At 41.9% G+C, this 27085-nt stretch overlaps 1 protein-coding gene across 3 annotated transcripts in view; it reads left to right on the forward strand.

Moving 5' to 3' along the window:
* The window catches only part of SMAP1 (small ArfGAP 1), a 221404-nt gene that overhangs the window by 179866 nt on the left and 14453 nt on the right, over positions 1 to 27085 (forward strand). For all 3 annotated transcript variants that reach the window (XM_073336382.2, XM_073336380.2, XM_073336383.2), the window contains one exon: positions 16 to 100. In XM_073336382.2, coding sequence (XP_073192483.1) covers positions 16 to 100 — 85 coding nt within the window. The remainder of the gene's footprint in view (positions 1 to 15; positions 101 to 27085) is intronic.

Below are 27085 nucleotides of genomic sequence, written 5' to 3' on the forward strand. Positions count from 1 at the left end.
TTTTTCTTTCTAAAGCCTCAGAAGAAAGAGGATCAGCAATTAGAGCCTAAAGCAAGTCCGAAAAAAACACCAGAACCTACTATTGATCTTTTAGGACTCGGTAAGTAATAAATAATGAAATTCTCTGTTACTTTTATAAAAATGACTGCAACAGGACTTTTACTGAAATGAATATAATGGTTTTATTTTCCATATGCCAGCAGACATTTTAGCTGAACCTGAAAATTACATGGTTAAGACTGCTGAGTTCCATCTGTAATGAGTTCCTTAGGAACCCATCCTCCCCCCATCAGTTATCTTCAGAGTTTGTGGATTGTGACATTTCAGCATTTAAAGTACAAAAATATTTTTTAAGAAGCAAAATGCTATGGTTGCTCTATCGTATTTCTGTTAGGATATATATCTTCATAATGTGTTAGTACAAAATAATAGTAAGCAGTTTCTGTTGAATGCAGCCAACCCTCATATTTTCATGTCAGCTCAGTATCTTCAGTATTTTGTAGTGTCTCATGACAACAATGGGACTTGTTCATTTTAATTGAATATGCTTTTTTTTTTTCCTGGCTGGCAGATGACCATGTACTTGCCTTGAACTAGCTTTGACTTAGACATTGCATAGGATAAATATTTCTTATCTACAGATATTGTCATGTTCTTCATACTTCTTTTTTTCCTCACTCCTCAAAAAATGACGAAACACACCATATTTTAAAAGCCATGTCTGATCTTTCTAGTATTATTGTAAATCTGTTTTTGCTTTGGGTGGGTGCATGGGAGGTTAATAGTGGAAGCAGAAAAAGGTACTAAGAATTCTTTAGTTATTTCTTAGTATGTATAACTTTATGCCTTTAATGCTATAGCATATGGAGAACAGAAGAAAATCTTTTCATGCTTTAGTCAGATTAGAGCTGTGAAGAGTATTGCAGTAAAGCTATCAATATCTCTTTTATTGCCTGATGTTTCCTATTCAGGCTAGCTGGTTTATTTGGATGTGATTTAGAATTCACACTAACATCTTAAATTTAATGGTATTTTCTATGGGATATAAAATATACTGTTAACTACTGTAATTCAGTTAGAATATTTTAAATGCTAGTTCTGTATAACCAAACTTGTCTACTATAACAGGCCATCAAACCTTATTTAACACACAGAATATTAAAAGGTTATGGATTTGATGTAAACCTACATAAACGAGACAATTCAAAGTTGCTAGAAAACTAGTCCTCCTTGAGAAGAGGCTCAGAACTTAATCTTTTTGCTGTCATTTACTGTGCTCAGTTGAGCCATTGTGGCTCATATGGTATTAACTGTGACGGGAGTAAAAATTAATTGTGAATTTCATTGCTTTTTGTGAGTCGAAACCAGACGAGCAACCTAATCGAGCTAAAATGTGATCAGTATGTGCTTCTGAGATTGTCATACCTATTATGCCTTTTCAGGCATGAGCTGAAAGGAAAAGTCATAATATATCATTCTGTACACAAATTAGGACTCTAAAACAGCCTGATGTAAGGCCTACACATTTTTTCTAAAAAGAAAAAAAAAAAGCCTATAAAACCGTATTGAGAAAAGACAATCAGTTGAATTATTTGCCTATAATTAAAATATTAAAGATAAATATATACATTAGTTATTTAAAGGTTTTTTTCTTAAGTTTTGCTCTGCTGTTTCAGAAAGCCATTCTCTCCCTCTTGGCACCCTTCGCTAGAGTTTTGTATAGCTATCATTTTATTGCTTAAGTAAAAACAGTAAATTAAAACTTGTTGGGGGGTGGGTATAAGTCCCTTATTCTGCAAATACATGGGATATAACTTTATTATAATATATATATATATATAAAAACAGTTAAATTGGGAGAAGTGTATGATGTTCTGGACTGAGCTGTCTCTTCAGGAAGGAGGAGGTAGATTTGAGGTGAGCAATATATCCTGTTAGGTACAGGAGGAAGAAAGGAGCATGCCTTAAGGAAATTGCTGCTGAGGTTTTGCTTTTAGCAACACCTTTATTTGTGACTTACACGGTTTTATTCCCTCTCCTTGCTAAAGAGAGGGAGAATCCAGTTCCCGAGTTTGTTGTTTTTGCTAGTTAAAATTTAAGACCAGCATTTGTCACCAAAAGGGAATGGAGAAAGTGAAGGGCTTAGAGGGATAACCACATCTGAGGACGTTTTTAGGTAGCATTGTGATTACTTTGTTGACTCAGTGTGTAATGATGTATTTGAAAATTACACTTACCTTTTTTAAAAAAAAAAAAAAAAAAGTGTTAAGACTTGCTGTTTTCTGTTTGCATCCAAAATGGCAACATTCTATATTAGACTTCATCTTGACAAAGAGGAATTGATCACAGAACTGAAAACTTAGTGATAGCTTAGATGGAAGTGATCCTGACTGTGCAGTGCTTTGTAAAATAACATTAATACATCTCTATTTCTACTGGAGATGCCTTGCCTGATACATGCTAAGACCACATTTCTTTTTTGCAGCTGCATTACATGCACCCACATCTTCCCCCTCATCTGTTGCTTCCAACAGATGAGACCCTAGCTTGTACCAGAAGCTCTTATTATTAGATCCTAAGTCCATGACCTTAGACTTTGTCCTATTGAATTTTATCACGTCTGTTACTCCAGTCTTCAAGGTCATCCAAATCTTCCTGTATAATAATCCAATCCTCCTCTATATTGAGGGGGCTTCCCGACTTTGTATCAACAGCAAATTTGATTAGCACACTCCTACTTTTTATGCCAAAGTCGTTAATAAAAATATTGAATAAGATTGGTCCCAAGACTGATACTTGAGGAACTCCACTAGTTACCTCCCTCCAGTCCGATAATTCACCTTTCAGCACAATCTGTTACTGTCTCCAATTAAACCAGTTCCTTACCCACCTTACAATTTTTGTACTAATCCCCATCATCTTGAACTCATTTCCCATGTGGAACTGTGTCAGATACTTTTCTGAAGTCCAGGTACATTAGATCTACTACATTTTCCTTACCTAAAAAAATCAGTTATTTTCTCAAAGAAGGAAATTGGGTTAGTCTGGCATGATCTATCATTGGTAAATCCTTGTTTCATTACCTCCTCTTTTCCATTTGCCTCCATTAATTTAATTATTATATCCTTCACAATTTGTTTCAAAGTCTTGAATACTACTGAGGTTAGACTAGCAGGTCTGCAATTGCTCAGGTCATTTTCCCCTTTCTTAAATGTAGTACAACATTAGCTATTTTCCAGTCATACAGTATTATGACTTGATAGATTTAGTGAAATTTGTTGCTACTGGACTAGCACTATCGTATGCGAGTTCTTTCAGTATTCTGGGATGGACATTATCTGGCCACTCGATTTGAGCACATGATGCTCTGAGTTTTTCTTCCACCCTGGTGATTTCCATTTCTGTATGGTGTTTTGATTGGCCTTCATGCCCATGTTCCATATTATCATCCTTACTGAAAACCAAAGCAAACTATTTAGTTTTGGGGGCATACCTAAATGATTTTTAATCTTCTCCCCATAGTGGCCCAACCACACCCTTCCTTATTCTCTTTTTGTTTTTATAACTAAAAACTGTTGTTTGTTTTAATTTCCATGGCAAGAGCTAATTCAGCTTGACTTTTAGAAATTCTTGCTTTATTCCAACATTTTCCAACCTCCACAATGTAGTTTTCTTTGCTAATCAGTCCCTTTTTCTATTGCTTATAGGTAAGACTAAGATTTTTGTAATGGTTATTTTTAGTAAAAATCATGGACCGGTCACGGGCAATAAACAAAAATTCACGGACGCTGTGCCTGTTTGTGATTTTTGCTACTTTGACTCCATGGTTTCCCGCACCACTGTGGTGGCTGGGAGCTGTGGGGTTCCCTCTCCGCCTACGGCGGCTGGAAGCTGCAGGGTAACCATATTTCCCAAAAAGAAAATGGGACACCCCCAGCTGCTCAACCAAGGCATCCCCTTCCCCCTGTGCAAGGCTGCTGCCCATTGCTGGAACCCTGAAGAGGGCTCCCTCAGGAGTCTGTCCCCCTGTTGCTGGAACTTCTTAGGGGGCCCCCTGTCACTTGTTGCTGGAACCCTGCCACGGCCCCAGTGGCTGTCAGCTCCAGAGTCCTGCAGCCCCTGGGGCTGAAGCAGAGAATGTCATGGAGGTGACCTCCTTGACATAAATGTAGCCTTTCCTATAGGCTCTCTGCTTACTCCCAATAACCTTTTTGAGGTGGCTATTCATTGAGTTGGGTCCGGGTCTTTTCCGACAAGTTTTTTCCCCTTTCTTGGGGAATCTGCATATTGCAGATAATTTTTGTATAGCTAATTTAAAGAAATTCCAAGCCTCTTCCACTTTTAAGTCCTTGTGCTCTTCAGTCCAATTGACTTCTTTTAACTGGTTCCCTTAATTTCCCACTGTGTACCCCTTTGAATCAAAAAACATAGTTAATGACCTGGTTTTGATTATCTTTCCATTTAATTTAAACGGCGTCAATTCATAACCACATAATCCAAGGTTATTTCCTATGACCAGCTCTTCTATGATGTCCTCACTACTTATTAAAACCAAGTTTTAAATTGCATTGCCTCTTGTTAGTTCAGTGATAATTTGATGAAGAAACCTGTAGTCTGTCACATCCAGGGCTAACTGAGTCCCACCAGTATTAGTAGCATTTATTCTCCAATCTATATCTGGGCTGGTAAAGTCTCCCGTTATGACACAATTCCCAGTAGTATTTATCTCTGTAATATTAGAGATCTATATGCATAGCAGAGTCTAACCCTACAGGGCCTATAGCAGACTCCTAACACCTTCCCAGTCAAATCTCTTTTACAATCCTTCCCCTGAGTGATTTTGACCCAAACAGATTCTCCTATGTCCTTATCACTTTTTTATTTTTTTTTACAGTTTACCATATCATTGATGTACAACGCTACCCCACTACCTTTATCTTTTTCCCCTCTCTCTCCTAAATAACATTACCTGTATTCCCCCGTTTCTGTAATCTCCATAATATCCTGTTTCACGACCTGCACCAGTAGTTCTAGTTTATTCCATTTTATTGCCCATGCTCCTTGCATTTGTGAACATGTATTTTAATTGTTTCTGACAAACCTCATCCAGTTTTCTAGCCAGATTAGGTATAGGCCTGTTACTAACTGTAACATCTTAACTGACTACTACTGCATCAACTGAATGAATGTTTTTATTTGAAAACTGAAACGCCACATCAGCGTTGACAATACCATCTCTAGAAAAAGGCATGTGGTTCACGGTTCTCACCATGAAGAAGCACACTTTCATGTGAATATTCACTTCTCTCACAGACGATGCCTCACATTTGCTCCACCACTGCCAGTACAGTGTACTTCCATTGGGCTCACTACAGCTCTGAGAGTCTTCATAAAAGCATTCTCAGTAGCAACTCAAGTCAGGCAAGACAGCTTCACGGTCTTCCTGCACTTTAATGATTGGCTTCTAACTGGTCGTTCTTGTCTGGATGTTTTAGCATCAGCTTTGTTCCTACTCCTCCTGTTAGCATCCCTAGGAATCTCTGTAAACATGGAAACATCTATCTTGATTTGGACCAAAACCATAGAATTTATAGGAGCGACACTGGATTCAGTCAAGGTGAGGAACTACCACCCCAGGAGTGGATTTCACTCTATAGGCACTCTTATAGACCCGGTTACATTCAACCCTTGAACATAAATTCAAGATGTACCTTGCCCTCCTGTGCCATATGGCACCAAGTACTTATGTAACACCATTTGCCAGACTCCAGATTTGTTGCCTGCAAGCTTGGCTCCAAACAGAATATACACTGAGTGTGCACAGCATGATTACAGTAATGACCGTTCCTTCCAAGGTGAGGGCCTCTCTGGCATGGTGGAGAGACCCTGGACATGTATGCGTGTAAGTTCCTTTTGTATCCCCAACGCCTGAGAAAACAATCGTTACAGATGTCTCCCTGATAGGTTGGGGAGCCCACATGGACAATCGCACTGCACATCAATCTTCTGGAATAAAGCAATACACAAAGCTTGCAAAGCATTTCTACTCGTCATGCAATCTGAGCATATTCTGATAATGTCAGACAACACAACTACTGTCTTCCTTATAAACAAGCAGGGAGGAGCATGCTCTGTCCCCCTCTATATGGAAGCAGTCAGTTTATGGAAATCACTGGCAGATAATCTCAGCCAGCATTTTGCCACCAAACATGAGTGGGAGTTGCATGATTCAGTAGTAAAGAGCATCTTCACTCAGTGGGGAACCTCCAGTTGTGACCTGTTTGCCTGAGGATGTGCAAAATATACTATTTCTGGGGAGCCCAAAGTCATCACTCTCGGGCAATGCTCTCCTCTTGCCTTGGACAGATCATTTCAGTTATGCCTTCCCTCCCATCCCACTACTATCTCAAGTTCTACAGAAAATTCGACTAGCCAGGGCACAAGTCATCCTCATTGCCCCTAGACGGCCCAGTTTTGGTTTCAGAGCTTCCTGCAAATGTCATCCCATCCACTTATAAGCATTCAAACCTTTCTTGATCTCTTGACCTTGAAAGATGGCAGGGGTCAGGCATCCCACACCAGATGCTCTTCATTGCCTGGCTTGCTATTTGGATGGACATCATGTCTAAAGCACTCCTGCTCTGAATCCATACAAGTCATCCTTAACAATAGCAGGAATGTCTCCACCAGAAAATTTAGTCAAGTGGAAGCATTTCTCTATCAGGGCTTGCAGTACTACAGATCTTCAGAGATGGTGGATACTTCCACTTTGTGGACTGTCTTCTTACCCAAAAGATTAGAGGTCTTTCCCTTAGCTTGCTACATGTTTATCTGGTGACAGTTACTGTGTTTCACCCTCCAATGGATGGTTACTTGGTCTTCATCCAATCAGTAACAGTCAGGTTTTTGAAGAGCCTGATCAAAACCTTTTTGCTAGTACAGAAATCGGCTCCTCACTGGGATCTTAATTTATTGCTCTCCATAGTCATTAAGCCATCCTTCAAAACTTCTAGCTACATATTCTGTCTCTCTGTAGGTCTCCTTCCTTGTTGCCATCATCTCAGCCAGAAGAGTAGGTGAACTTGGAACACTAACGGCCAATAATCCGTACCCTATGGCCTGGGCTAAACTACAGAGTTAGGTTGACGTAAGCTTCCTTGCATCAACTTAACTGTGAAAGTGTCTCCACTAAAATTTTGCTCCCGCTGATGTAACTGCCCCATTACACTGCCTTTAATAACTCCACTTCCATGAGAGTCATCGTAAATGTAGATAGGTCAACGCAGTGTCAATGTAGACACTGCATTGTTTACATTAACACTTACTGGTTTTCAAAGCTGTCCCATAATACCCCAGTTTGTACCGATTGTACTGTCAGTCACTTCTGATGAGGATGCACACCGCCAACACAAGGAGCAAAGTATAGACATGCACAAGCAGTGTAATTACTGCAACGGCTGTATGCCGACATAAGTTAGGTCAACTTAATTTTGTAGTGTAGACATGCCCTATATTTCATAAGGATATGGTCTTGCTATGATTATACCCAAAATTCATTCCTAAAATAGTTTTGGAATTTCACATAATCCAGTCAATCCACTTACCTGAATTTTTCTTGAAGCCCCATGCCTCTAGCAAGGAAAGGAGACTTAATTCCCCCAACATAAGATGAGCGTTGGCATTTTACTTGCAGAAAATGAAACAGATCAGAAAGGTACCTTGACTGATTGTTCCATAGCAGAACAAGTATGAGAACAAGCTATAGCCTTTTAGAGAATTTCTAAGTGGACCTCTGGCTATATCCTACTCTGCTATCAGCACAGCTTCCTTCCCTGCATGGGATTAAGGCTCACTTTACAAGGGCACAGTAGCATCACTTCAAGAGGTGCCTCTGCTTGATATTTGCAAGGCGGATATATGGAATTCCATCCACACATTCACGAGACATTATGCCTTGATTCGGGACTCCTCCACTGTTGCATCATTTGGGGCAGCAGATCTACAAGCAGCTATACCATCTGCATCCTTCCTCCCTCCTCCTCTGGGTGCTGCTTGCTAGTAACCCATGGTGGAATACACACAGGGACCAGCACATGAAGAAGAAAGGGAAATTACGTACTTTATTGTTACTGGAGTTCCATACCCACAGTGGAATACGCATAGGGATCACACATCTCGGGGAATTCCAGTTACATTAAGGAACGTAACTTCCCTTTCATAGTACAGATACAACTGTGATACCAAAAAAAGCCCTCTACCTGATTATATTTTCCACTTATTAGTAAAATAGAATTAAAACTGATACAATGATGTAGCAGCTCTTCGTAGTTTCAGAGCATTGTAATGCAATAATAGTAGTTCAGTCTTTCAAAGTTTATTCCCCATAAAAGCACAGAAATGTTACATTAACAAGAGTTAAATTGGGCTAACTCATAACAGCTGAGGAAGTCCATACCTTTTTTTTAAGTGTCTACTCTATATAATTGCAAATTCTGTTCAAATGTGAGGAAATATAGCTCTGAGAGCTGTAAACTGCCAAATATTTGATTATGGGCTATTGACTTTGAAATCCAAAGATTCTAAAATAAGTGTCACCAGCCTGGGTAACTATTTCCATGCTGATCATTTTAGTAGTAGTGTTCTTGTCACATAGTCCTAAAGTACATCCTACGCTTCCCTAATTGTCAAAATCGCCAACTGTCTCAGCAGTCTAAACCGCCCCTATATTTTAATATAAAAAACTATGACTGAGGCAACTGTACTGGTTTTTATTCATTTTTATATTTAAATAATTAAAACTAAATTTTAAAAATTTGTTTGAACTGCCACAGTATTTCAGTCAGAGTACTGCAGGTTCCAGGGACCTTGCCATACAGCTAGCTTTGGCTTGCTACAGAACAGCAGTGTTTTTCAACCTTTTTGATACTAGGAACCAGCTTGATACCTTCCAATACTGTGTCTGGGAGATCTCAGGGATCGGTGCTGATCCACAGACGAGTCATTGAGAAATACTGCTGTAGAGTACTTAGGCCTTGCCTATATCCAGTCACCTGCTGCTTCTCCTCTTGCATCATGTGCTGTACCAGCTCAGTATCCTTACACTCTTCTGATTGTCTTCTTTTATACTCCGTTCGATGTATTCACTCATTCCAACCTAGGTAGATTGAAACAAGCAGATTTTATGAAAAATATATTTTAAAAATACAGAAAATGATTGATTGATTGTGCTGAGATCTTTTCTGGGTGAATACAAATTTAATTGGATCAGCATGTGAGGATAATGTCATTCCTAAAGGACAGTGATGTTTTTTAAAATAGTGCATACTGGCACTTTTCATTTTTGAGATGTTTTGCAGCTCTCAAATAACGTTGAAGTATCACTTTTCCATGTGCGGAATTTGCAGGAAGAAGTAAAACTCAGTTTCCATTTTATGCATCATTCAGCAGTTAGATGTTCCATTCAGAAAACACAGAATTGAATATGGATAATTGCACATGTTAAAGTAACTGCATAGTGTATTAGCACTGGTAATGAATGATCTGTGAAGACAGATAAGTAATTGTCATGGTTTTTCACTTCACATTTTAAGAAATTCATGTAATATAAGCAAGTTAATTATTGACAGCAAGCTTTAAAAATATAACCTTTTTAATCTGGATATACAAGAATAGAGCAGACTATTATAAATTTTGTTGTATGTAGCAGGAGATGATCATTAAACAAACATGACGGGCAATGCATTTCTGGGCATTAGTCTGTCATAGTTGGTGGTAAAACATAATACTGAAACCACCTGAGGATGATGCAATCCTAAAAATGTAGTACCTTGTTTACAGCGCTTAACAAGTATTAGGAACTAGAACTGAAAGTTACAAATCATGGAAACAGGCATGTGTATTTACTAGACAATATTAGCATAGACATAGCATCACCGGCAACAAATTGTAAATTTCCATTTTTAGTGGATTTCGGAGAGAGAAAAAGGCAAACTAATATAGCCCTAAATGTTACTAAGCAAGCATGCTATTTACCCAGTAGGAAAATATTTGTATAGTAAAATTGTCTTTCAGCATGTCAGTTCAGGGTCACATGTCCAAGCAGCTCTCAAGTGTATAACACTCATACAGACTTCCTGGCTCTTGTGTCTTTGGGGAATTCCTCCTTACTTTGGGAGAGCAAGAAACCAGTTTTTTCCTCTGAACACTTCAGACTTTCTTGTACCTAATGTAATGTGTGATTGAAATTCTTATCTCCCAAGTGAATGTGGGACTAACGCTGCATCCTAACATCCTACCCTGTATATCTGATAAGCCCGCATTTCTGTCTGTTTCATTCCTGCCTGCATATTCACAAGGTTTTAATGATCCTTCATATACATTTTCTAGATGGCTTTCTCTCCCCCCTCGGCCCTTTTTTATTACTTTCCAGCCCATCTTTGGAGATACAAGTATGCAAGCAGCTTTACTCCTGAAAGAATTCTGCGTCAAACAATTAAAAACCCTAAAAGGTGCCGTTTTCTTAAATATATCTCTTTTTCTTGGCCAGAAAATTCCAATAAAATTTTTTAAAAAATCAGTAAAATCCATGAGAGATGTAACATATACTGGTGCCCCTCCCCATGTCAAATACACTGTTAAATGTACAGTACTGCCTTCTGATCCTGTTTAAGGGTTAAAATAAGACCTGAGAGGAGCAGCAGCATCTGCTACTGTAAAATGTGGCAGGCAGCAGTCAAATGTTATCTGTGTACTAGCATAAATGCAAAAAGAGAAGGAACAGCAGTTGGATCATCTTTAACTCTAATAGCTAATAAATATCCATTTTGGGACCAGCTAGGAAAGACCATTTGAAAAATAAATGGATGTTAAGTTGTTCATTACCTTTTCTGACTGAGCATGAAAGTTTTGCCTTGAGTGTACCCCCATTGCAATGAAAACTGCCATGTCTAATACTTTACCCTTAGCTACTGATGCATCCTCCACAGAGGTGATGAATTCAAAATGGAAATACTGTTTATTTCTGTAATACTGTTTATTACTGTAAGCTGATGGTCACTTCTGCTTCTTACTGCTTTTTGAGATTCTAGTCATGATACTCAGAAAGGCTTGTTATAAATTCTTAGCTTGCCATCTCAGTATTTTGATTTCCTTGTATCAAAATACAAATCTTGTGTTGTAATCAAGATGGCATTCTAAATTATTGGAGTTTTAAAAATTGATTTTGCACCTTGCCATCAACTGTACATCAAATATTTTAATAATGGGTGGGAAAAAAAGGGAAGGAATTCTTTAAGTGATTCCATTTGTCATTTGTTGTGGTCTCTATTTTGACATATATTGTATGTAAAGTCTTAATAGTGTGGTAGTCATTAGTCACCTTTTGCACTTTTTCAAGCAAATAGTGGGCTATATACCTCTCTGCTTTTAATGTGAATAGAAAGAAACCAATCCTGGTGGAACCCATGCAGGGAAGGAGTGATAAAACTAGCCAGCAATTTTTTCTATTTACTCCCAAAACTTCATTAAAGCCATTGCCAGAAAGAAATAGGTTATAACTGGGAAGGTTTGGGTTTTTTAGCTGTGTTATGCTCCACACTTGAGATAATGACAGGTTTCAGAGTAACAGCCATGTTAGTCTGTATTCGCAAAAAGAAAAGGAGTACTTGTGGCACCTTAGCGACTAACCAATTTATTTGAGCATAAGCTTTCGTGAGCTACAGCTCAAGTGGCTGTAGCTCACGAAAGCTTGGGCTTAAATAAATTGGTTAGTCTCTAAGGTGCCACAAGTACTCCTTTTCTTTTTACTTGAGATAATGGTTCAGCCTATTAGCTTTGTGAGCTCCAGAAAAAAACACCCCAGAAAAGGGGGCATAAAGCACCTGCTAGCAGGGACCAATTGGGAGTATAAGTTCTGAAAGAGCCATGCTGCTTAGAAAAGGGAGTTGCCAATGGATCTGTGCAGAGACATCAGGCCTCCATCTACAGGTGTCCCAGGAACTGGATAGATCTCAAAATACCTGTTGGTTTAGGAAGCCCAAACCCCGTTGCTGCTCTACAAGGAGTTAATCTTTTCCCTAAAATGGGAAGTTGATAGGAAACTCTTCAAAGTAAAATTTGTCCCTCTACGCTATATGGCCTAGAGTAGTTAATAGCATTGTGTAATGCAGAGTACAACATTAAAATGCTCTATACCTAATTACAATTTCATAACAAGAAACTTAATTGTGCTACACTATTGCTTTATGGTATATTTTAGACTTCTGTCATATTTTAAAAATATGAAGTCTAAGGCTTTAACAGATTACATGCTAGACTGCAAAACAGATAATCCTGAGTTTGCCTCTTATCATTATTGCCACAGAATTATCAGAGGTTTTAGCGGAAAAGCAGTAATGAAAGAAAACCAGGTTTCCAGTACATTTTTGTCTCAGACATTAGAGAATACAATTTATTGACCTCTATGGATAAATGTGTGGCTTGAAGGGATTGAAATTAATGACCGTCCATATTCTCCACTATAATACGAGTCACTTATAAATATATTTTAAAATAAATTATGGTATTATTAATATTGAGGGGGAGGCATAATACTGATAAGCTACCATGGTGTGCACTGCATGTTATTTTCCTCCTGAAGTTAGTTTTTAGTGGAGCAATGAAGGTTCGATTTATTTGGTGATGATTTCCTTAATAAGTTAAAAGTATAAATTGACCTTTTGATACATTTTTGAGTAAATAAGTGTGTTTATAGTATTTCCATATCACAATATACTGTTAAACTTTCCTTTAACTATGTAAGTATTGTAAAGAGCCATGCTTCATCGTTGTTGTTAGGGCTGTCAGTTAATCAGAGTTAATGCATTACATTAATGCAAAACAAATTACCTGGATTAAAAAAATAGCCACAATTAATTGCAGTTTTAATTGCACTGTATTAGACTAAAATACCAATTTAAATTTATTATAAATATTTTTGGATATTTTTCTACATTTTCAAATATATTGATTTCAACTACAACACAGAATACAACATGCAGAATGCTCACTTATTTCTTTTATTACAAATATTTGCACTATAAAAAAGATAAACAAAAGAAATGGTATTTTTCAACACCTCATACAAGTACTGTCATGCAATCTCTTTATTGTAAAAGTGCAACTTACAAATGTAGAATATTTTTTTTTACATAACTGCACTCAAAAACAAAATAGTGTAAAACGTTAGAGCCTACAAGTCAAAGCAGGAAGGGGCATACGAATGTTTTGAATATCTGGTATGTAAATACCTTGCAACACTGGTTACCACAGTACCATGCGAGTGTCTGTTCTCACTTTCAGGAGACATTGTAAATAAGAAGCGGGCAGCATTATCTCCTGTAAATGTAAACAAACTTGTTTGTCTTAGCAATTGGCTGGACAAGAAGTAGGACTGAGTGGACTTGTATGAGGACCCTGAAGGGTCCCATTTATACATATAGCTGAAGAGATTTTGGGAGAGTCTCAGACCACAGAAGGTCCCGGAGCCCAAGCTCCAGCCCAATCCTGGACATCTACACTGCAGTTTTATAACCCTGAAGCCCAAGCCACGCAAGCCTAATTAGGCTAACATGGGCCAGCCCTGGGTGTTTTATTGAAACCGGTAAAAGGGCTTAGACTGATGCAACCAAAATTTGGGGTTGAGAATCTTGATTCCCATAGTACTGATGATTTATAAGTAACACAGTTGTAACATTGGAAAAATGTTGCTAACCTTAAATACGTAGTGGTACATGTTTGTCTTGTGTCTATTTTGAAAGCACCCGGAAATTCAACTCCTTATGTGTATGCTTCCAACGTGGAAGTTTTCATATCTTCTTTTGAATTTTTAAGTGATCCAATTTTTAAAAGATCCTATATTTGACGCACACCCCTCCCCCACTGGAAAATTGGACCATTTTGGAGTCCAAGTGAGCAGGTTTTTATACATGTTCCTACTTTTTCAGTGAACAGCATTGCCCTTTTAAGAAAAGGCAAATCAGTTTGAATGGGAAAATGTACAAAATTCCACACTGTTCCATTATTTATTATCTGTGTTACTGTAGCACCCAGGAGCCACAGTCATGGACAAGGACTGCATTATGCTCGGCATTGTTAAAACGAACAACAAAAATACAATCTCTGCCGTAAAGAGTTCACAATCTGAGTGCAAGACAAAAGATAACAGAAGAATATAGACAGACTGGGAAGTACAAGGAAACAATGAAACCATATTGGTCAGCATGATAGGTAGGGCCCTACCAAATTCATGACCATGAAAAACACGTCACGGACCATGAAATCTGGTCTTTTCTGTACTTTTACCCTATACTTTACAGATTTCACCAGAGTTTCTCAAACTGGGGGTCCCAACCCAAAAGGGAGTTATGGGGGGTCGCAAGGTTATTGTAGGGGGTATCCTGATATTGCAACCCTTACTTCTGCACCTTCAGAGCTGCGTGGCCAGAGAGTGGAAGTTGTTGGTCAGGCGCCCAGCTCTGAAGGCAGCACCCAACCAGCAGCAGTGCAGAAGTAGCGTGACAACACCATACCATTCCACCCTTACTTCACGCTGCTGCCTTCAGATCCGGATAGCCAGAGAGTGGCGGCTGCTGGCTGAGGACCCAGCTATGAAGGTGGCAGCACAGAAGTAAGGAGTGGCAATCCCATCCCAGGCCATCCTTGCATCTGCTAGCAGTGGTGCTGCCTCCAGAGCTGGGCTCCTGGCCAGCGGACATGCTCCAGGGACTACTAGCACTGCAGCCCGCCCCTGCAGCTGCTGTCGCAAAACTCTTTCCCATGCGTCCCCCAGACACCACGAACCCTCTTACCAACCTCCTGGCTCCAGTCTGTACCCGCTGCATTTCACACCTGTCCCATTGCTGTCCAGCCTTGCGGACTCCCAGTACCCAGTGCACTCAACAGCCTTCCCTCTGCAGTTTAGCCCAGCTGAAGTACAGTACCCACTGCACTGTACTCCAAAGGACAAGGTTGCACATGATACCTGGACATACACACATCTTTAACTGTCCCAGGACCCGACCTCCTCCTGGGACCCTCCCTTCACCCACCCTCCACAGCGCTGATGTGTTTTCTTTCTCTCTCTCTCCTCTGGTTGCTTTTTAATAAAAGGATTGTTTTGATTTGAAAGCAATCTTTAGTCCATTAATTGAAAGCAGAGAGAGCCCTGCAAAGCAACAGGCAATTTTCTTAAACCTTCATAGTGCATCTTCTGCACCAATTACAATCACCTCCTAGCATTACAAGCATAGCAACAAATATTAGTGGCTTGCAGCTTCAAATTGCTGCTTCCAGGCATCCCTAATCCTTATGGCCCAGAGCTGTGCCCTTCTAATAGTCCTGGTCTCTGGCTGTTCAAATTCAGCCTCCAGGTACTGAGCCTCAGTGGTCCAGCCATGAGTGAAGCTTACACCCTTCGCTTTACAAATATTATGGAGCATACAGCATGCAGCTATAAGCATAGGAATATGGTCATTGGCCAGGTCCAGCCTCCCATATAGGGAGTGCCAGCAGGCTTTTAAACCACCAAAACCACACTCAGCAGTCATTCTGCACTTGCTCAGCCTGTTGTTGAACCACTCCTTGCTGCTATCAAGGTTCCCCATGTATGGCTTCATAAGCCATGGCATTAAGGGTTAAGCAGGGTCTCCCAGGATCACAATGGGCATTTCGACTTCCTCTACAGCGATCTTCTGATCCAGGAAGAAAGTCCCTGCTTGCAGCTTCCTGAAAGGCCAGTGTTCCAAAAGATGCACACGTCATGCACCTTTCTGGACCAGACCTGCGTTAATGTCTGTGAAACACCCATGGTGATCCACAAGCACCTGGAGAACCATAGAGAAATACCCCTTCCGATTAATGTACTCAGTGGCTCGGTGGTCTGGTGCCAGAATTGGAATATGCCTGCTATCTATCGCCCCACCGCAATTAGGGAAGCCCATTTGTGCAAAGCCATCCACAATGTCATGCATGTTGCCCAGAGTTGCGGTCTTTAGGAGCAGGATGCAATTAATGACTCCACGCTTCCGTCGACACATGTCCAACGGTTGACTTTCCCACTCCGAACTAGATAGCGACTGATCAGTAGCAGTCTGGAGTAGCCAGCTTCCACAGTGCAGTCACCACACACTTCTCCAATGACAGGGCAGCTCTCATTCTCATGTCCTTGCGCCGCAGGGCTGGGGCAGGCTTGTCACACAGTCCCATGAATGTGGCTTTCCTCATTTGAAAGTTCTGCAGCCACTGCTCATCGTCCCAGATGTGCATGAGGATGTGATCCCACCACTCAGTGCTTGTTTCCTGAGCCCAAAAGCGGTGTTCCTCTGTGGTCAGCACCTCTGTGAATGCCACAAGGAATCTTGTGACGTAGCACTTCGCATGGTGAGATCAATTTCATGCTCCTCTTGCCTTTGTAGTTTAAGGAATAACTCCACTGCCACTCGTGATGTATTAGTGAGAGCGAGCAGCATATTGCTCAACAGTGCAAGATCTATTCCTGCAGACAGAAGAGGCAGAGGGCGCAATACACAAACTGTTCAAAGATGGTGCCAAATGTGAACGGAAGCTGGGGATTGCTGGGATGCGAAGCAATGCATCACGGGGCATTGGGCCAGGACCCAGGATGCCCTGTGACTCCCTCCGCCTTCCGACAACTCTTAGCGGCAGAAGAGGAAGAGATGCTCTGTGGGATTGCTGTCCAGAGTGCACCGCTCCGAATACCACTACAAGTGCCACTAATGTGAACATGCTGTTGCACAGGCAGCTGACAATGTGAACACACAATAGCGGTTTTCCTTCAGCGCTCTCTGAGTGGCGCTGTAACTGCCAGCGATGTAACTCTGCCTGTGTAGACATACCCTCAGAGATGTGATTCAGAATGAATGATCAAGACTTAGACATAGCCTGAGGTGAAAATGACAATTTGTCGTCATTCATGAAACTAAATTTCTATGTCACAAAATGGCCTTGTCAAGGTTCCTTCCCCACTCTGAACTCTATGGTACAGATGTGGGGACCTGCATGAAAGAATCATAGAATCATAGAATATTAGGGTTGGAAGGGACCTCAGGAGGTCATCTAGTCCAACCCCCTGCTCAAAAGCAGGACCAATCCCCAATTAAATCATCCCAGCCAGGGCTTTGTCAAGCCTGACCTTAAAAACTTCTAAGGAAGGAGATTCCACCACCTCCCTAGGCAACGCATTCCAGTGTTTCACCACCCTCCTAGTGAAAAAGTTTTTCCTAATATCCAACCTAAACCTCCCCCACTGCAACTTATTCTTACCAGCTTAGGTTAAAAGCTGCCACCACCAAAGTGTTACACAAAGAACAGGGAAAGAGCCTACTTGGAAATGTCCTTCCCCCCAAAATCCCCCCAAGCCCTACACCCCCTTTCTTGGGAAGGCTTGATAAAAATCCTCACCAATTGGCATAGGTGAACATAGACCCAAACTCTTGGATCTTAAGAACAATGAAAAGGCAATCAGGATCTTTAAAAGAAGAATTTTAATTAAAGAAAAAATAAAAGAATCACCTCTGTAAAATCAGGATGGTAAATACCTTACAGGGTAATCAGATTCAAAACATAGAGAATCCCTCTAGGCAAAACCTTAAGTTACAAAAAGACACACAAACAGGAATACACATTCCATTCAGCACAACTTATTTTATCAGCCATTTAAACAAAACAGAATCTAACGCATTTCTAGCTAGATTACTTACTAACTTAACAGAAGTTCTGAAGAGCATTCCTGATTTGGTCCCGGCAAAAGCATCACACAGACAGACCCTTTGTGTCGTGTGTCCCCCCCCCCTTCCCCCCGCTCCAGCTTTGAAAGTATCTTGTCTCCTCATTGGTCATTTTGGTCACGTGCCAGCGAGGTTGTCTTAACTCTTTACAAGTGAAAGGGTTTTTCCTCTGGCCAGGAGGGATTTAAAGGTGTTTACCCTTCCCTTTATATTTATGACACGCCCCCCCAAATCACAGATAGGGTGAAACGCTGGCTGGGATTTCTTCCTGGAGCTCTAGGAGAAAACAGAGTTAATCAGACACATGCACCTCTAAATATGCTAACAAGTATATAAAGACTAACTATTTTCCACATCTCAAGGACAATTTTAACCAGTTGATTCTGGGAAACTTTCACGGGAGAGTGCATCAGCCACTTTGTTAGAAGCTCCTGAGATGTGTTGGATGTCGAAATCAAAATCTTGGAGAGCTAAACTCCACTGAATAAGTTTTTTGTTATTTCCCGGCATGGTATGAAGCCACTGTAGCACAGCATGGTTGGTTTGCAGGTGGAAACGCCGTCCCCAAATGTATGGGCGTAGCTTTTCCAGAGCATAGACAATGGCGTACCATTCTTTTTCAATGACTGACCAGTTGCTTTCCCTCTGACACCTTCTTGCTGAGAAACACTACAAGATGGAATTCTTGATCCTGTCCTTCCTGCATTAAAACTGCTCCCACACCACACTCGGATGCATATGTGGTTACTAGGAACGGTTTGTCAAAGTCTGGGGCCCTTAGCACAAGGTCAGACATGAGTGTTGCTTTAAGCTGGTTAAAGGCCTTCTGACATTCTTCGGTCCACTGAACGGCATTTGGCTGTTTCTTTTTGGTTAGGTCTGTCAGTGGGGCGGCAATTTGGCTGTATTGCGGCACAAATCGCCTGTAATATCCGACCAAGCTTAAGAAGGATTGGATCTGTTTCTTTGACTTTGGGACAGGCCACTTTTTGATAGCAGCCACTTTGGCCTGTGGGGGGTTGATAGTTCTTTGACCCACATGGTGTCCAAGGTAAGTCCTCTGTTTAGGCCTATTTGACACTTCTTAGGCTTACCAGTTCTGCCTCCCTTATGCGCTCGAAGACCTTTTGTAGATGTTCCAGGTGTTCTGCCCAGGAATCCGAGAATATGGCCACATCGTCAAGGTAGGCGACTGCATATTCTCCTAATCCCGCTAGGAGACCATCTACAAGTCTTTGGAAGGTGGCGGGTGCATTTCGCAGCCTGAAAGGGAGCACTTTAAATTCATACAGCCCGACATGAGTGGTGAAGGCTGACCTTTCCTTGGCGGATTCATCTAGAGGTACTTGCCAGTACCCCTTGGGGAAGTCTAAGGTAGAGATGAACTGGGCCCGTCCCAGTTTCTCTAATAGTTCATCTGTGCGTGGCATTGGATAGTTGTCTGGGCGAGTTACAGCATTTAGCTTCCGGTAGTCCACGCAAAAACGTATCTCCCCATCTAGTTTGGGAACTAGAACCACTGGAGATGCCCATGCACTGTCAGAGAGGCGGATTACACCCATCTGTAGCATATCCTGGATCTCCTATTCTATAGCAGTTTTAGCTTGAGGAGACACCTGGTAAGGTTGGGCTTTAATTGGGTGAGCATTACCTGTGTCAATGGAGTGGTATGCCCGTTCAGTCAGTCCTGGGGTGGCTGAGAACATCGGTGCGTAGCTAGTGCTCAGCTCCTTGATCTGCTGTCGCTGCATACACCCAAGGTTCATGGAGAGGTTCACCTCTTCCACGCCGCCATCACTTTTCCCTTCGTAGTAGACACCTTCAGGCCACTCAGCGTCATCTCCTCCCTAGGCTGTAAACTGACAAACCTTTAATTCTCTGGAATAAAAGGGCTTTAGAGAATTAATATGGTACACCTTAGGCTTTCGGTTGGAGGTGGGGAATGCTATGAGATAATTAACAGCTCCCAGGTGCTCCTGGACCATGAATGGCCCTTCCCACGACGCTTCCATTTTATGGGCTTGGAGCGCCTTTAAGACCATGACCTGGTCCCCTACTTTGAAGGAATGCTCTCTGGCATGTTTATCATACCAGGCTTTTTGCTCTTTTTGAGCATCCTTTATGTTTTCTTTAGCAAGAGCCAAAGAGGTGGAGGGTGTTTTGTAGGTTGGTAACAAAATCCAGAATGTTAGTTCCTGGAGGTGTAAATCCCTCACATTGGTGCTTCACTAACTGTAATGGCCCCTTAATCGCGTGGCCATATACAAGTTCAAATGGTGAAAACCCTAAACTGGGATGTGGTACAGCTCTGTAGGCAAAGAGCAACTGATGCAACAGTAGGTCCCAATCATTGGGGTACTCATTTACAAATTTACGTATCATGGCCCACAGAGTTCCATTAAACTTCTCCACCGTGTCATTTGTTTGATGGTGGTAAGGAGTGGCAACCAAGTGATTTACCCCATGAGCTTCCCAAAGGCTTTCCACAGTTCCTGCCAGGAAATTAGTCCCTGCATCTGTGAGGATGTCGGAGGGCCAACCTGCCCTGGCAAAAATGTCTGATAGTGCCTGGCACACACTTTTAGCCCTGGTGTTGCTTAGAGCTACTGCTTCTGGCCATCGGGTGGCAAAATCCATGAAAGTCAGTATGTACTGCTCCCCTCTGGGTGTCCTTTTCAGAAAAGGACCCAGAATATCCACAGCTACTAGCTGAAATGGAACCTCAATGATGGGGAGTGGCTGAAGAGGAGCTTTGACCTGGTCTTGGGGTTTTCCCACTCTTTGGCACACCTCACAAGACCGGACATAGGCAGAAACATCCTTGCCCGTTCACTCCCAGTGGAATGACCTCCCCAAATGGTCTTTGGTCCTGTTCACCCCAGCATGGCCACTAGGATGATCATGGGCCAAGCTCAAGAGCTTGACCCGCTACTTAGTTGGAACTACCAACTGTCTCTGAGGATGCCAGTCTTCCTGGTGTCCACTAGAAAGGTTTCTACCACAAACCTGGATCGATTAGGAGACCTAAGAGGCAGTGGGTTGCTCCATGCTGCGATCCAAGCTTTCTGGAGGCTTTCATCTGTTTCCTGTTCGGTCTGGAACTGTTCCCTTGATGCTGGAGACATCAGTTCCTCATGGGATTGTGGACCTAGGCTTGGTCCCTCTGGAAGCGATGGAGGTGATGGGGCTGTTTCTGTTGACTGTGAACCACTCTCCGCTGGTGCACTATGTTGGGGTTCAGGCTCCAGCTGAGCCTTTTGTGTAGGGTTATCTGTTGTTGCTGGTGTAGGTTCGGTGGGGCCCTCTGGTGTTGGGGTTGCAAGTACTGGATTCAGTGCTGGCAATGGTTCAGGTGCTGGTGGTTCCACCTTTTCTCTGGGACTGGATTCACTACTGCTGTTGCTGACGTTGGCATGGGGTCCGGTTCCATCACCTCTGACCCGGTCCTGGTAGAAGTTTCCGGAACAGAGCTAGGCGTGATAGCTTGCTTAGCCTGGTTGCGGGTGACCATTCCCAGCCTCTTGGCTAGCTTCACATGATTGGCCAAGTCTTCCCCCAGCAGCATGGGGATGGGATAATCATCATAGACTAGAAAAGTCCATGTTCCTGACCAGCCCTTGTACTGGACAGGCAACTTGGCAAGATGACAACCAATTGCTATCCAGGATTTTCCTGCTCTCTAGAGCTATCATCTCATCTTTCTAGCCTGATTCCTGCCTCATTCAGGGTAACATGTGGCTGTGTTTGGTCCATTTGCCTCTTGACAAGGCTAAAAACAAGACTTCTACTTAATTATACTTCTTGAACTAGAGCGTTCTTGCAGGGACCTCAAGTGTCCTTTCTGCTTTCCAGTGAGTGAAACCTTTACTACCTCAGTGGAATGAGACAGTGGCTGAAGCAATTTCTTTGACTGTGAAGACAGAAAACCAGCTTCTCGACTACCTAAAGAGTGGGAGAAGTTCATACATAGGGGAAGAGGCGCTCCATGTAGCAGAAGCAAAGCAAGACAATTTCTGGGACTGAAAGACAAAACTAGCCAACCCAAAGGGGGAGAAAAGCTCACCCATGGTTGGGGGGACAGAGGAGGGAGACTGTCTGTGAGGCAGCCTCAGACTAGGGCGTATCAATGAACTAACTCGAAACCCCTCTTTCCTTTGCCTGTGAAGTGTTCGAGTAGATCAGAGAGTACTCCCTAGCTGTTAAATCTTGCCAGGAGGCTTTAATCTCCTCACCTAGGAGGTGCATAAAAAGCTTTGAGGGGCTTTCCAAGCATTTACACAAAGGCTGCTTTTTCAAATATTTCCAGAGACTTATTTGGGACAAATCTAAATTCTCTTATTAATAAAGAAATGTCCAAGTCACTGGTGCTGCCCTTTCTTTCAGCTTTGTATGACCGCTATAGTGGGCCGTAGTTTAGATGAGGGAGCAGTATCTTTCAACTTTGGATGTGAGAAACGAGACCCAGACTCGATTAGGAGGCTCTCTCAAGGTTTGAGAATATTTACTGAGGTATGTTTTTGGCAAATTCCCTCCCAGTCTATTCCTCAGTCAAAAATCATGGAGACTTCCTATACCTCTTCTTTTGCCAGTTGTTAAATGAGCTAAAGACCTGTATATGCTTACAGAAGGTTCAGGTGATAAATTGCTCTCCACATACATCCCTGTGGAGTCTGTCAGCTGAAATATCGCCTTATAGGGAAAAACATGTCTGATGCAAGAAAGTTTCCCATAAATCTTGTGTGTCCCAATTAGTTATTTGCTAGATGTTGGAATTTCAGAAAATGAGATTTTCTCTTTCTGCCTTCCTAGGAAAGTGCTATTGGTGTTGTCAGATGTTTGACACTGTGTGTGTGTGTGTTTTCCCTGTGTGCTGTTCCAGCTCTGCGCAGACAGCTGGCACAGCAGACCTTGAGCAAACCGCCCAAGATCCATTAAGGTGTGAAGGCACCCGGCCAGGTGTATTGTCAACGAAGCACGATAATAGCACCTGGCAGACTCTATGAGGATACTAAGACATATATGCCCGTGACAATGAGCTCAGTGAATGGCAGAATTTTCCATTCTCCCCTTGGCTGGACAAAGATACTCCCTCTCAGATGCACCATTATACTCTGATACGAACAAGTTATGTACTGCCTCTGACACTGTTAGTTACTGCCCCCTGAAGTGGCTAGTTATTACCCATCACCTTGTACATGTTGGTTCGATCAAACATCTCTATTAAGTACTTATCTTTTAGGAAGGCTCAGTGTGTTCCTGTTTTCCTTGAGGAATGTTTTTGAACCATCCTTGATATTGGGATGTTCTGGTACCATTTGATGTTGGGATGTGTTTGCATGAGTACTCTGTGCTTAGTACTTCTTAGGAATGTGTATTTTTGCAATATCAGCCCTATTCTTGACAGATTGTGTGAGCAGGTCCTGCCTCATACCAGGCCTCTGATACAAGAGCTTATGTCTCAGACTCTCTTCCTACTACATTCCTCCGCTTTTTGTCTTTTTATGGGGAGGACGTTTATCCATTGTCTCGGAAAAGCATAATGCATAGACTGAAGATGACCAGCGGGCTAAAAATTGTTATTTCGCCATAGTTATTTGCCTGACAAATTGGACAGGATAAATGGAATTTATAATTTGATAATAATTTATAATTTGATCATTTGAATCCAGGGTTTTCCCCCCATAATATCATGCCCTCTGAAGGGAAAAGTGGTCATACAGAGATGGTTCAAGGTATTTACCTCTTCCATACTGGGGAATTCTATAATGCTTTGAGCACCTCGAGAGGAGTTAAGTATATTAGCAGTAAACTTGAGGGACTCCTGGGTAATAGTGTTCAGAGTACTGACCACCACAATCACCTCAGCCAGAAGAAGAGTTCTCTGTGCCTTTCTGAAGTCCTCTATATTTGGCCTTCCATAGGGACAGGGTTGTCTTCTGTTCTAGTTTTTGCCAAGTCCTGTCCTCTTCTCATTTAAACAAGACACCTCCATTCTGAATTTTTCAATTCTAAACAAAGGGAAATATTATGGATTCCTGAGTTAGGTCGCTAAAGGTATACTTGGATAAGAAACCAGAGAATGGATCCCCTCTTTCGTTTGCTTCAAGGACTCAAGGTGTCTAGATGGTCAAATAAATCAGGTCTACTATCAAGTAGACATCCAAAGTTGCTGAGTTTCCTGTCCAAAGATACTTTACTCCACTAGATCCAAGGCCAACTTCTGCACTAGACTGGGGATGTTATATTAATAGATCAGCTTTGCAAAGATGCCACCTGTTCCTTGCATTTTTTTCAGAGTATTGCCATCTGAATGTGCAGGGGTCTGTGGGTGTAATCTTTCATCACAAAGTGCCTCAATCTGGGCTCCCCTGAGAAGCTCTCCGTCTGGTGGAGTAGTGCATTGGGGTTAGATGTTTTCATTCTCTTCTTGTGCACTCCCCCTTCTGTATCCACCTCTGAAGTGTTACTTTTTCCTTGAATGTTTTCTCATAGGGTACTGCTACAAAGAACTCCGCATCCGCACCATTGTGGCCTCGGCTACAGACAAGCAAATTATATTCCCAATTACCGGTTCATTTGCTTTCTGTAATTTGGTCAAGGCAACATCGACTCCTACACTACTAGGATTTCTATACTCTGACGACAAACTCGCCACCTTAGGTAGGGAGGTTGCGTAGGCCAAGATTGTTTTCTATCAGAAGGAATTAAAATTGAGAAGCAGAAGACGGAGCCTTAGAGAATGTGAAAATCCTGGACAGGTTGTCATCCTGCCTGTCAGAGTGAGTGAGGAGGGAGCAACCCAATTTCTGCGCTGTCTTGACTGAGCCACAGAAATAAAATTACCTAGTATGTGGGAACATAATGGATTTTTTTGGGCTTGGATAATTTAAACAATTGAAGAGACAGCATGTCTAGTTTACAGATAGGCAGGCACACCTCAGTTCTGATCCTGGATTTCTTCTCTGATTTGTTGATTTGATATAAGCCCTTTGCTAAGTCACTTATCCTAGTTTACAGATACAGAGGTTAATAAATAAGAAGGGTGTTGAGGTTAATATATGGAAATACTTTGACACTATCTAGAATATTAATTATTGATAATGTCTATTAAGACTAATTTTGTGATATTTCAAATGGAAAATCCGTGTCAAGTTTTTTTAAAAACTGTTGATGATTGAGTGATAACACACTCAGGTTTACCACCTTTGGGGGAGTTAATTGTGCATAGAAGGGCAAATCGTAATCCTAGTACCTACTGTAATTACCAGGAATTAAGCTGTGCATTGAGTAACTGCATGTGGGGAGAGTCAGGGCAGAGGGTTCCTCGGGGTTCAGGGCAATTTACAGGAATAGGATGGCTTGCAGGTACCAGAGCCACCATCAACTGTATGTAAATATCTATGTACATGTATACTTGGATATTTGTGTTCTGGGTGAAATCCTGCATCTTCCTCCATGACTGGAGAAGGCTTTTTCCAGCAAGGGGAGAAGCTTGGAGGGGATCAAATAACCCATCATGGTAGCCACAGCACCCCCATGATACAATTCAGTCCTACTTCCCATTCCCCAGCTCATTTTAGACTGTAATAATCTCTGCAGAGAGGCTCTCTCCAGGCTGCAGAGATGCTGTGCCAGCCATGCGGCTAGAGTAGTTTCCACAGCCCCTTGCATATGGATCACTGTGGGGGAAGGACCAGAGAATCTGCATTGTGGTAGGTCCTCTGGCCCCACTGCACCAATTTGCTGGCTCACTATACTCTGCTCCTTGCATTGCCGTTATGGAAGCTTCCACACAGCAGGTCTCTGCACCCCATGAAGTGTGTGCATCCACTGTAAAGCCTCCCTGCAGCTTGTGTAGTGGAGCCACACTGTTTCCGCTGCCTGAGGACCCATTGTGACTGCAGAAGAAAGGGCAAGATTAGCCCCAGAGGCCAGGTTTCTAAGCATGTATATAAGTAGATAGCCACTCAAACCTTGGGCAGTTCTTGGCACTGTGGAACATTGGCAAGTTATCCTCCCCTGTAAATACTACTGAATCATCACATCCTTCCCCCGCACTACCTTTCAGAAGCCCATTTTAAGGGAATCCATTAGGCACTGATATGGGCTCTTACTGAGCCCTCATGTCACTACTTCTGTGCATAGGGCAGTCTTGAACTCTGCAGTGCTATTTGAAATAAATTGAGAGCGCAAATTGCAACGTATTATAACTTGGTGGTCATCTAAAAGCATAGAAGACACATACGGATGCCATGTTGGGCTTGTATATATGCTTATAATTATGATTCTCTATAATTATTTGATTCACCTAATTATGAACATTTTTATATTTATAGAATGAAATCATTATAAGGTACATTTTGTATATTAATAAAATATTTTTAAAAACCTTCAAATAATCACATGGTTGCACCTTTAGTTTTCCTTTGGAGTATTTTTTTTTCTGATTGTATTAACTCCTCTTTTTCACAAAAAGGTGAAGTAAATGTAAAAAAAAAACCAAACAACATTATATTGGAGATTTTACACATAGTAAAATCAGGCAATTCAAAGTTGTCGTTCCCATAGCAACTGTAACTGTGCAGATTTCATATACATATTAAGGCATAAAGGTTAATCCCCTCTACAGTAATGCAAAATTCAGTTATGCTGGGGGGGGGGGGGGGAGAGGCTCAGCTGCTGTGTATACTATAATTTTCAGTTGCCTGTCTTCTGTTGTTTTAGTTTCAAATATAACATAGCAATAGCATGCTCTTTCTCCTTCAAGAGCATGTTTTCATGCAATGCAGCCTGGGTTGGGTCACTTTCCACAAGGGTCTGAAGACAGTCTAGGCCATGTCTACACTATTGGCTAAATCACCATCGCTGCAATTGATGCAGCAGTATTGATTTATCCTGTCTGGTGAAGACACACTAAGTCTACGGGAGAGTGCTCTTCTGACAATGTCTTGACCCAAAAAGGAGTTGCGGGGTGTGTGTCGCAAACCTGTTGCAGGGGGGTTGCGGGATTGCCACCCTCACGTCTGTGCTGTCTTCAGAGCTAGGCTCTGAATGCAGCAGCCACAGAGTTTCAGGAGGATCTGGGAGGTGGAGGTGGATCTCATCACCCCCATGCTGCTGGGAGCGCCCCACCTAGATGCTCCATGCTGACATTCAATTAATGACATTTGAAACCATTTGACCTTTTATTTCCTTCTTTTTCCCCCCCACTTGCTTTTGTTAACTTAAAGCAGTGGTTCTCAAGTTTGAGGCTACCAATTGAGATCACTGTCTTAAAAAACTGCCTCAGATGGTCATATCTA

The sequence above is a fragment of the Lepidochelys kempii genome, chromosome 3 (assembly GCF_965140285.1).
Source record: "Lepidochelys kempii isolate rLepKem1 chromosome 3, rLepKem1.hap1, whole genome shotgun sequence".
Taxonomy (NCBI): domain Eukaryota; kingdom Metazoa; phylum Chordata; order Testudines; family Cheloniidae; genus Lepidochelys; species Lepidochelys kempii.